This window comes from Emys orbicularis, chromosome 22 (assembly GCF_028017835.1).
Source record: "Emys orbicularis isolate rEmyOrb1 chromosome 22, rEmyOrb1.hap1, whole genome shotgun sequence".
NCBI classification, from domain to species: domain Eukaryota; kingdom Metazoa; phylum Chordata; order Testudines; family Emydidae; genus Emys; species Emys orbicularis.
Genome location: NC_088704.1, coordinates 4983643 through 4996141, shown reverse-complemented (window position 1 = coordinate 4996141; position 12499 = coordinate 4983643). Strand labels below are relative to the sequence as shown.

Below are 12499 nucleotides of genomic sequence, written 5' to 3'. Positions count from 1 at the left end.
AGAGCCTGGTCCAGCTCCTTGCTGAACAGCCCGAACAACTCAGCCTCTTATCCTCCTGCACCCCCAGGAGAACGCCTCAACCTGCTTTGAGGCCCTTCTCCGCACTGCCCCCAGGGACGGAGCAGATAGGCTCCTCTGTGGCTGACCCAGGCCCTGCTGGCCCCACGCCGAGAACCAGCCCTGGGAGCAGGAAGCCAGGGCTCACCATGAAAGGAACCTGCATCCTGTGTGCCACGTGGAACGGCCTCGTCGGCATGCAGTGAAACCGTACTATGCAAAGCAGCAGCGTGGGGGACTGATCAATAATAAATGACTCGGGGGAAGACAGAAATAGAAGAAGAAAATGATCCTTTAGTTGGGCTGGAAACATGGAGTATCCCACTCTGCTTTCCTGCAATCCTTTCCTGGCAGACAGGACCATTCATGTGCTAATGTGGATGTGTAGAACTTTCCCTGCTCTCAGCGCAGCTCAGAAGGGGGGGTCAGTCACGCTGGGGCGGTGGCCCAGTGACTCGTTTCTGCCTTTCCAGCTTTCAGTCACTCAGGTCCAAGTGGATTCCAGGCTCTGTGTGCCCAGTGTGCTCCGCCGAAGGGAGGGGCACTCTCCCCCGCGATCAAACACCGTGTGCATCTTCCCGTACGTGCGTATGGAGAGAAGAGTCATGTCTGCACAGGAGGGTGGGTGGGGCACGATGCTGCCTGGGCCCCACTGATGGACAGCTAAGAACCAGCACATTTTTTAGCGACAAAAATATTTTATGAGGGATGATTAAGAGCTAATCCTTCCCGGTGTGTCTAAGCCAGGGGCAAGGCAGCCACAACAACAGGCTGCAAATGCCAAGGAGGGAGGGGAACGGTGTGGGCTACCACACGAGGCAGAGCTGGGAGTAATGAGGACAGAATTCAGAAGGGGACACTGGGGCAGACAGCAAGCTGTGGTGTGGCATGGCGTGGGTCTGTCCCCCAGCAATGGGGGGGAGGCCCAATTCCTGGGGCTCCAGCAAAAACTCTTAAAAAAAAAAAAAAAAAAAGTTCAAAAAAGGACCACCACAAAGATTGCCAAGGAAATGGGCCGGGCGATCTAGTGATGTCACAGGAAGTGGGCCAGGCAATCCAGTGATGTCACAGGCAATGCTCATCTTTAGCTCTGTAGTGCTGTGCTAGTTCTCTTTAAACTCACAAACTCGGCACTATGTGATCCAGCCTCCTCCCGGCCTCCCTGCAAACCAAGATGCTCTTCTCCACCCAACTTGGTCACAGAAACAATGGCCAGCCCCTGTAGGAGCAGAGCCACCCAGCAGCACCCAGTTGTGAGGACCAGGCAGGAATCACCGGACACACACATGAAGTCATTGGGCCAGCACTTTTGCATTTAAAATGTGCTCCTTAACCTCTGTAAGCCTCGGGGAATTGAGTTTCATGCATCAGTGCTACAGCGTAGTCTGCGGAAGGCACACACACGAACGCACACCTCCGCACGCACGCACGTACGCACCCCCCCAGGCCGGCCAGCCACTCAGACTTCCTCCTAGTGAGCTGCAGCGTGTGAGCAAAGCTCTCGCTCTCTCTGCCAGAGAGCCCTGGGATGCCAATTCTTGTAAACAGCAACTCAAATGAAATTTCACTGGGACAAGGTCATTCAGCCTCGCTTCCCATGGGAGCTGCTGCCACAAGAAATTCTGCTGCCAACCCCCAGCAGAGACTCGCAGTGCTGGGGAGAGAATCGGCCTTGGAGAGACAGGCAGCTCGCTCACACCCTGGCCTTATTTTGAACGGCAGAGACACTGACACATCTCAGCCTGTTCTCAGGGCAGCCACCCTCACACACACTGCGCTAGACCGGCAGGAAGAATTTCACCTGTATATAAGGAGTGGGAAGTGGAGGCCTCTGTGCTGCTCTGGGCCTGGGCCAGTTGCACGGTTGTGCTCACGCACACTGCTGTGGGGTCAGAGTGCCTGCAGGAACTGGATGGGTTTGCTCAGTCCACAGAACTGAAGAGCTACACAGAGAAACTGCAGAGCTACGATTCATTTGCAAATTTAACACCATTAATTTGGGCTTGAACAGGGACTGGGAGTGGCTGGCTCACTATAAAAGCAATTTTCCCTCTCTTGGTATGGACACCTCCTCATCAGTTATTGGGAGTGGACCACATCCACCCTGACTGAATTGGCCTTGTCAACACTGGTTCTCCCCTTGTGTGGTAACTCCCTTCTCTTCATGTGCCAGTATATTTATGCCTGTATCTGTAATTTTCACTCCATGCATCTGAAGAAGTGGATTTTTTACCCACAAAAGGTTATAAATCTGTTAGTTTTTAAGGTGCCACCGGACTCCTCTTTGTTTTTGTGGGTACAGACTAACATGGCTACCCCTCTGATACAGAAGTGCAGCGTTTACCTCACAGAAAATAGCTGGGTTTCTCCTCAACAAAGGAATCTGGTTGTCACTGCCGTGACCTTGCTACATATAACACCCCGTTGCATTTCTCTCCGCCCCGGTCACCCCACAGCACTGTACTAAGGCGGACGGGCCCATGGCCCCCACTGAGTGGTGGGGAAGCTGAGGCAGAGAGGCCTCTGTTCCTAAAGAAACTAGGTGTAAGGTACTTCACAGGCAGACAGGCCCTGCTCTCCCCATCTTTCTCTTCCTTCCTTCCGGCTGGCTGCTTTGGGGAGTACTCGCTACCCACCCCGAGCCATGAAATGAAGGCCTGAGACGGGTCCACTCGGTGTCTGGGTCTGGCATACAGAACTGTGGCTGAAATGAACCCCAAGGAATTCCCTGTGCACCCAGGAAGGGCAGAGCCTGCAGCCTCAGGCCTGTGCCACCACAGCGAGTGAAGGTAGAGGCCAGAGGAGAGCGGAGGTCAGGACAATACGGACAGAGCAGAGGTCAGTGTCTAGCACAGGGGTGATGGCAGGGTGATCGCACAGGTCAACAGCGTAGCACGGTTGTGCACAATGGCAGAAAACAATGAGCCGACGTGTGACGGGGTGTCTACCCCACACAAAGCCTGAGGGGTTACGATTGCTAAGTGGGCCAATTAGCTGCCCAGGCTGCACCTGGAGGAGCAGCCAGCCAGGGAGCAGGGAACTGACTGAAAGCAGGCTCAGCTATATAAGCCAGGAAACTGGCAAGAGAAGCAGGCTGCAGTCACTCCCTGGGAGAAGGGAGGTGCAACAGGGGTTAGAGGTAGTCCACAGTTACTCCCTGAGAAGAGGGAGGCAGGCGAACCCAGAGAGGGGGGGAAGCCAGGAAGAGAGGAGAAGACTCCGGGGAAAAGCAGCAAGGAACAGGGCTGCAAACCTTGGCTGCTGTTGAGAGGGTCCCTGAGCCAGGACCCAGGGTAGAGGGCAGGTCCGGGTCCCCCTACCAGCCATTGATGAAGTGGCACTGGTGGGGCAGTGAGCAGGAAGACTGCCTGAGCCACTCATTGAGAAGACAAGTCACGAAGAGCAAGCTCCAGCTCCTGAAGCAAGAGCGGCCGCAGGGTGAGGCAAGACGGGTGGAGAAACCACCAGAGGAGAGTGCAACACCTGGAAGAGCTAATCCCCAGAGTGACTGGCAGGAGGCGCCACCTGCAGTGAGTGGACCCTGTGACATGATGGGACAAGGGTAGAGCACCTCCTCAGGTCGGAGTTCAAGGAAAGAACGATGCCTAGAACGTGGGGTTAGAAGGGACCATGAGAGTCATCTAGTCTAATGAACCCCCTGCCAGGATGCAGGATTTGTGGTTCTAAACCATCCAAGGCAGATGACTGTCCAGTCTTCTTTTGAAAACCTCCAGTGAAGGAGCTTCCACGACCTCCCAAGGCGTCTGCTCCATTGGCCGCCTGTTCTTATAGTTAGGAAGATTTTCCTGAGATTTAATCTAAATCTGCTCTGCTGGAGTTTGCGCCCAGGGCCTCTTGTCCTGCCCTCTGTGGCAAGACAGAACAACTTTTCTTCATCTTTTTTTAATGGCAGCCTTTCAAGTATCTGAAGACCGCTATCATATCCCCATTTATCTCCTCTTTTCTAAACTAAACATACCCAGTTCCTTTAGTCTTTGCTCGTATGGTTTGCATTCCATCCCTTTGATCACCTGTCACTTGCCTCTGGATCCTTTCCAGTTTCTCTACATCCTTTCTATGCATTAGTGACCAAAATTGGACACAGTACTCCAGCTGAGGACTACCCAGCGCTCATTAGAGCGGTACTATCACCTCCTGTGACTTGCATGCGATGCCTCTGTTAACGCAACTTAAAATTGCATTTGCTTTTTTTTTTTTTGCAATAGCAGCGCATTGCTGACTCATGTTGAGGTTGTGATCCACCACAACTCCCGGATCCTTCTCAGCAGGGCTGCTGCCAAGCCAGTTATCCCCCATTGTGTATTTGTGCATTTGGTTTTTCTTCCCTAAGTGTAGCACCTTACATTTGTCTTTGTTGAATTCCATTTTATTGTCTATAGCCCAGTTCTCCAATTTAATCAGATCCCTCTGAATTTTAGCTCTATCCTCCAAAGTGTTGGCAACCCCCACAGCTTTGTCTAATCTGCAAACCTGATCAGTGTGCTCTCTAGTCCTACACCCAGGTCATTAATAAAGATGTTAAACAACACCGGACCCAGAACAGATCCTTGTGGAACCCCACTTGAGACCTCCCTCCAATCCGACATCATTCCATTAATAGTTACTCTTTGTTTGTGGTTGTTCAACCAATTATGTATCCATTTAATGGTAGTTCTGCCGAGCCTGCATTTCTCCAACTAACTTATCAGACTGTCACGTGGGAAGGGGTGAAGCAGAGCTCTGTGGGGGGGGGGGGGGGGCTGGGAGTGTCAGGGACAGGGGCAGAGCTTTGAAAGATGCCCACATATTCTTCAAACTGTCCCAGACAGAGAGATCCTAGGGAAGATGAAGTGACATCTCCTCACAGATAACACCCTCCACCAGGTCAGAACAAGCTCCACCAGCCATAAACTGGCCAACCTATACATACTGATCTGCCCCTGTGCCTGTCTGCTCCACTGGTCTGTCAATGGCAGGCACTCCCTCCGTGCTGTGAGTAATAACAGCAATAAATTATCATTTGAGATAATCCTCAAATGCCTTTGCATGACCCTCCCACAACAGCTAACCCACCTCAGTGCAAATAAACCCCCAGCACACAGCGTAACACATACCTACGTGTACCGACCCAACAACAATTACTGAAGCACACCTAGAGACACACAGACAATGCCCTTCTCCAGAACAGAGAGCAATGCAGCAGCAGGTGGGGAGGGATAGCTCAGTGGTTTGAGCATTGGCCTGCTAAACCCAGGGTTATGAGTTCAATCCTTGAGGGGGTCATTTAGGGATCTGGGGCAAAAATCTGATCTGTCTGGGGATTGGTCTTGCTTTGAGCAGGGGGTTGGACTAGATGACCTCCCTTCCAACCCTCATCTTCTATGATCCTCTACCTGCAAGAGAGAAATGTGTCCCTTCCCCGGAGCCAGCAACCAGTCTGGCAGCTCCACTTTCCCACCCCTCCCCCTTTTCCAAGCTCAGATCATAGAAGACCAGTGAAAAGTCACAGCTCCCCAGAGCACAAAGCAATGGTTAAGAGGGCAGGCCCAAAAACTACAGTTCCGTTTTGTGACAAAGTCTGAGATCCCAACATTTGTTTTCATCCCCATGCTGAACAAAAATGAGATTTTTGAAATGTTGTGTGTAAAGGTGTAATATATATATAAAAAAAGCACAAGCGCGTCCCCAGAAGAGCCAATAGCCCAGTGGTCTGGGCACTCACCTAGGATGGGAGAGACCCAGGTTCAAGTCTTTGCTCTGGGGCAGTGACTTGAGGCACATCTACACTAGGAACTTAAGTCGACCTACGACCTAACATAGTCCTGTCCACACTGCCCTTCTTCTGTCGGGGGTGCGAATCCTCACCAGGAACGCTTCCACGGACTTAAAAGGGGCAGCATGAGCGGGGCCACATGCCTGGCCCACAGCTCCACCGCTGGGAGCCCAGTGGGCTGGGGGAGCCAGGACCTGGGGGGCAGCCTGGATCCAAGTGGGGAGCGGGGCAGGTGCAGCTGCACTGTGGGGTGTGACCTTTAAAACTTCAGCCGTGACTCTGGAACCAGCTGTAAATCTGACAAAGACGGAAAGAGTTTATGCTCTCAGAGCCTGCCAGAGAATGCACCTCACATACAATTCCCTTCACTGACACCATCCACAATCTCAGTGCGAACCAGACTCTGCAAATCAAGTTCTGCACTAAAAAAACCGATGTGAAAGCACCACGCTGTTTGTCCACACCCTGCAGGTGTGTGCCAGGTGCTGCATTTGAGCACCTAGTTGTTCTCCTTGGACATGCTGAGCTCCATACCAGACAGCCAGGGAAACAAGACTTCACACTACGTTAGTACTTTCCACTATTTCATTCTGTTCTATTCAGGCTCCTTATACTGCACCCATCGCCATGATATCCAGTGCCAAATCCCTCTGGGAGAAAACACAGAAAACATCCACCCCTGAAATGCAGCCACCTCTGGAGTGGAGCGTGATAGCAGTTTTATCGGGCATGCCAAGACTCCACGAGAAGTAAAGAGCACTAGACCCAACTGAAACTGCAGACCAGGAGAGTGCACTTGGCCAGAGGGAAGCTTGGCCAGAATACTGGGGTAAACCGACTGAATGAGAGTCCTGCTGAGCACAGAGTCTGGGCTCTGCACAGGTGCACAAAGCGATTGTGTGTTTCTATGGGAGCTAGGCTGACTTGATGCCAGTTACCATCTTCAAAGCGTGGAGCTCACACTCCACGACGCTCCACCACAGCTGGCTCCGCCGCTTTGCACCTGAGCTGATGAAAGAGTCAGTCTCAGAAGGCCCACAGCCCACCTGAATGGAGAAATGTGGCTCTCTCACCCGGAGAGTGGCCAGACTGCAGCTGCCACGGATTCCCCGAGTGAGGGTCCATCCCACGTACACCCTGCCCCTGGCTCCCGGAGCTTCCCCCTACAGCTTTGTAGGGCAAGAGCTAGGAGCCCTCATGTTCTGCAGACCTGCCTGCCCATGGCTTATTCCTGGCAGTGCATTGGGAGCGTCTCCAGAACAGCTTACTGGTTCCCGCTCAGCAGCAGGAACTCAAAGGGGGGAGGGAGAGGGAATACCACTGCCCACACCTGGGAGATGTGGGTGGGCTGTGACAGGAACGTCTCTTTCCCTGTCATCCACATCAGAAGTGTGGGAACACTTGGAGTCAGGTGGAGGGAAGAGTTCAGAGCCAACAAACCCACTGCAAGAGCCACACAACCACCGGCAGCTTTTTACTCCATGATTTACTAGGACTGCGTGTTGCTCCTTCCCAGAGCAGGCGGGATCTGTCTGCACACAGAGCGAACTGTCTCTGGAATGCGGCTGCTGCCGCGCTAAGAATGGGGCTCCCCGGGGAGACGGCTTTGCTGAGTTATGCCAAGCCAGCTGCACCGAGCAGCTACAGCCGGGAACGTAATTTCCCAGGTGGCTTTACAGTGCAGTGGAGATCAGGGTGCCTGCATCACACCCTTGTTACAAGGCCCTAATGGAGAGATTTACAGGCGAAGTTGCTTGGGCAGCTCCCTGGTTCATTAAGTACCATAATAAACCCTCTTGTCATAACACATACCTGGCTAGTCACTGAGAACACCTGGGCCCTGAAAGCTGCTCTCAGGGAGGAGGGGGAAAAGGGGTCATAGCCCCACCTCCTCCCACAGATCTCTCCACACACACTTGCTTCTAGCTGAGCAGGGAGGGGAGAATCCCTCAGATATAGGAGCCAGCGGGAAGATCCAAGGAAAGGGCACGTCCATGCAGAGAAACATACACCGCATGCACTCTCACTTACACACACACACACACACACACACACACACACTCGGGCAGGAGTACTTGCACAGCACCAACGCACACACTACCACAAGTACGTGCACATATGCACTGATGTGTACAAACACACGTATGCAATATGCTTGTGTGTATATATATACACACACACACACACACACACACACACACACACACACACTCCATGGCTGGGCATCAAGGCCAGAATATTTGACTATGTTTATTTTTAATTAATACAAACGTGTGAATGCATTCGGTGAACCTCTGCTACTGAAATAATTCCTCTGCCTTTGGAGGCTGCACCACGGTACTGTACTGACCACTCACTTCCTCGCATCTAGTGGAACAAGTAAACAGACGTTGGGTGGCTGGGGCGGGTTAATCACGTCACCTGTTTGTTACACATTGTCACAGCTTTATAGATCATAAAAAATCCACTAGCTGAATACTCCTAAAGGGTGACTCTTCGTGCCTAGAGAGAGTTGGTATTTAAGCAGGTCGGGTTTGCAATTTGTGGTTATAAAAATAATCCAGTTAAACTGGAGCAGGGGTGAAACTGGACCGGTGACCCCCAACTCATGATTCCAAGTGGAGGGCTGCACAGAGCACAGGCCGGCCACTGACCAGCTGTCCCACAAGACAAGGCTAGAGGGGCACACCACAGATGGCTCTGGTGGACAAATCCCCAAACCAGAGCCAATCTGCACATGGATCCAGACTCCCTGGGACTGTGTAGATAGAGATCCTGGAAGTATGTGAGCCTCGGAAGGTACCTTGCACATTAATCCACCTTCCCAGCTAGCAGTGGGCCCTGTTCAAGCAGAGGCAGAGATATCCAGCTATGAGAAAGCACATTCACAACAGGCACCTGGGAGCTTGGGAAAGCCGCATGGGAAGGGCTATTGGGGGGCAGCACTGTGTGTGCAGAGTTCAGTCCAGTCACCAAGCCATGCAGGGATCTCTGGGGGAGGCTGTGGAGAGACAAGTCTCCTAAGGTAAGATCCATATTGCCCTGGAGAATGACAACCACCGACAGCCAGCTGACCGCGCCCTGGCAGCTAACAAGGCTTTCAACTTCAGCTACAGCTTCCCTCCAATAACTTCCCAGCCAAACATAGCACGTTTGCCTGACGGGGACACTGGTGCTAACGCAGACCACAGACCACTAGTTGTGGCAGAAATGTGTTCCCAGAGGAAACCGCCCAGGCTTGCTTCTCCGAGATCTCCGCAGCACATCCACAAGCTTGGTGCGAGGACGTGCTGGGGGAATGGCCAGGTGCCAGACATCGCATGGGTGTGGCTCTCTGAGAAGGTGCATTAGCGGTGGCTTATTAAACCCAGGCTCTGTGCAATGCACACATGGGCACTCAGAAGCTGGTCAGCAATTATAAGCATCCTGCTGCTGGCCACTGCCGGCAATCTGCACGAGTCACACCCAGCAACGGCCTTCCCATTGACCAGCTCTCCCACCAGACAGGGACAGAGGGGTGAGGCGCTGGGGAACAAACAGGCTCTCATCACTTGCTGCTCCGAGGAGGTGCACGAAGCATAGCAGAGCCTGGGATCCAGCTTCAGAGGCCCGGACACGCAAGGATAAGCTGCAGCAGCGCAGGCGTATCTGGGGTCATGCCAGCTGTCAAGACTCTGACTCGCCACCTGGGCATGGAGGTGCCCAACCAAGAGATCAAAGGTCAATCTGCAGATTTATAGCTTTTAAGGCCAGAAGGGACCATTCACTGGGCTCTTCGATCTAGCAGAGAAAGCTGTGACACGATCCAGTGGCTGGAAGTCGAAGCTAGACAAAAAAATCAGACTTATTTCCATAAGGCAGAACTTTTTAACAGTGAGGTTAAGTAACCATTGGAACAATTTACCAAGGGCTGCAGTGGATTCTCCATCACTGGCTGTTTTTAAATCAAGACCAGACTTTTTCCCTCCCAGCTCTGCTCTAGGAATTGTTATGGGGCAGGTCCCTGGCCGGTGTTATACAGCAGTGCAGACTAGAGGATCACAGTGGTCCCTTCTGGCCTGGGACTCTGCAAATCTAGGAATTGCAATCACCTTGTCCGACCTCCTGCCTAGCACAGACCACAGGACTTCCCTGAATTAACTCCTGCTTCCAGTCCAATAGCTTTGCTTGAACTAGAACGGCTCCTTTTGAGAAAGATTTAAACATTCCTAGGGTCAGAGACTCCACTACAGCCCTTTTTGCTTCTCTCTCAGAGTGCAGGGGGGCTGGAACTAGGGGGTCCCAATGGTTTCCGTCATAGACTGGGTTTACGGTTCGGTTCAATGGCTCTCAGCACCCCCACTATACAAACTGTTCCACCACCACTGGCCGAGTTCTTCACGGACACAGAGCCCGAAGCAGCCCCAGTTCCAACCCTTCCCCCTTCAGCGCTGCTCCTTACAAACGCGTCGCCAGAGGCTTTCCACGCAGCCCGGCCAAAGACCAATACAGCCGCCAGAGATGGAGACGCAAAGCGTGCGACCCAGCTCAGTCTAGAAATCCAAGCACACAGAGCTGCTGGAAAAGACGGCTCCCGACTCCTGACCATAAACCCACGGCGATCAAGCCAGCAGTGCACCTCGCTTCGCGCAACATGCCACGGAAGCGGCGAAGCCCTCTGGAGTGGTGGCAGCATAATGACGTCCTGCTTCCGCATCTTGCAAACTTGGCTGGCTCTGCCTCTCTGCAGAGCCCCACCCTGCATGCTAGGCATGCCAGCTTTTCAAACACCCTTACCCCGCCCCTTTGAGGCCCTGCCCCCACTCCCTCAAGCCCCCCTCCCTCTATCGCTCACTCTACCCCACCCTCACTCATTTTCACTGGGCTGGGGCAGGGGGTTGGGTTGGGGTGCAGGCTCTGGGGAGGGGTTGGGGATGAAGGAGGGGGCTCTGGGAGGGAGTTTGGGTGCGGGAGCAGGTTCCAACCTGAGCGGGCGGGGGGTCATCGAGGTGCAGGCTCCAGCCGGGCAGGTGCGGGAGGGGATTCCAACCTGGGACAGGGGGTTTGGGGTGCGGGCTGCGGCCGGGCGGCACTTACCTCAGGCTGGTGGCGCAGCGGGGCTAAGGCAGGCTCCCTGCCTGCCCTGGCTCCACGCTGCTCCCAGAAGCAGCCGGCATGTCCGGCCCCTAGGCACAGGCACAGCCAGGTGGTGCCGCCCCCGCAGCTCCGTTTGGCCACAGTTCCCAACCAATGGGAGATGCGGAGCCAACGCTGGGGGCGGAGGTAGCACGTAGTGCTTCCCTGATCGTCCCTGCGCCTAGGGGCCGGACATGCCGGCCAGCTGCACAGAGCCAGGGCAGGCAGGGAGCCTGCCTTAGCCCCGCTGCACTGCCGACCAGACTTTTAACAGCCCAGTTTTCCGATTAAAAACCACAAGCCTGGCAACCCTACCTGCATCATCAGCCGCAAATAGGAAGTAGCATCCGATAGCAGACGCTGGAGGGCTTGTTCTGAAATGGAATCTGGCCACACTGGGCAACGTGCACCAATGACCCTCCATGAGGATTATAGTGTTGGCTGGGCAAATAACTGACTGGGTTCAGCCCTCGAACTGACCAAACAGGGAAAAAGTTCCTCCCACCCACCCCCCTCCCCCACATCTAGCTACATTTCAAAAACAAACATTGACTTTTCCAGAAACCTCCCCCCTCCTTTTTTCCAGCCAAAACGGTTTGCCAAATTCATGAACGCCTTCAGCTGACCCGAACGTGTAAACTAGTCACAGAAAAATTTCACCCAGCCCTAGTCAGCAGTTTTACAAGCACTTAAGATATGCTACAATAGTTTTATTAGTGAACACTTTAAACCAAAATATCTTGTTTAAGATGCGTATTTCTGCTGAAAAATTTGTTCTACAAGACACTCCTCCCAGCAAGAACATGCACAGCTGAAATGCAGCAAATTAAATTCAACTCAGAATTCTTTTCCCAGTAAATTCATTATGTTAGGCAATTTGAGTGATGTGTCATCACTTGGAATTATATTTGATACCAAAAAAAAACAAAAACAAAAAACCAGAGATTCTCATATTTTAAATCCAAAAGGAACCACTCTGATCATCTAGTCTGACCTCCTGTATAACACAGGCCCTAGATCTTCCCCAGATAATTCCTAAAGCAGATCTTTTAGAAAAAAAATCCACTTTTCGTTCAAAAAATGCGTTATGGAGAATCCAGCGCAACCCTTGGAAAATTACTCCACTGCTTAATTGCTCTCATTGTTTAAAAACGGAGGCCTCATTTCCAGTCTGAATTTGTCTAGCTTCAACTTCCAGCCATTGAATCGTGTTCTACCTTTCTCTGCCAGACTACAGAGCCCATTTGGAATATTTGTTCCCTGTGAAGGTACTTGGTCTAGGATTTATTTTGGGGCAGGTCTCTCTGGCCAATGATATACAGGGGGTCAGACTAAGTGATCACAATGATCCCGTCTGGCCTTGGAATCTGTGTTCAAGTCACCTCTTAACTGCCTCTTTGTTAAACTAATAGATGGAGCTCCTTGAGTCTATCACAATCAGGCAGGTTTTCTAATCCTTTAATCGTTGTTGTGGCTCTTCGCTAAACCCTCTCCAATTTAGCAACATCCTTCTTGAGCTGTGGACCCCAGAACGGGATTCAGTATCCCAGCAGC

The 12499-nt window shown here is 52.5% G+C and overlaps 1 protein-coding gene across 1 annotated transcript in view; it reads right to left on the bottom strand.

The window, feature by feature from the left end:
• The window catches only part of EPHB2 (EPH receptor B2), a 203604-nt gene extending 192235 nt beyond the window's left edge, over window positions 1-11369 (bottom strand). The window contains exon 1 of the mRNA XM_065421228.1: window positions 11261-11369. Within this exon, the coding sequence (XP_065277300.1) occupies window positions 11261-11369 (109 nt within the window). The remainder of the gene's footprint in view (window positions 1-11260) is intronic.
• Between the last annotated feature and the right edge of the window lie 1130 nt (window positions 11370-12499).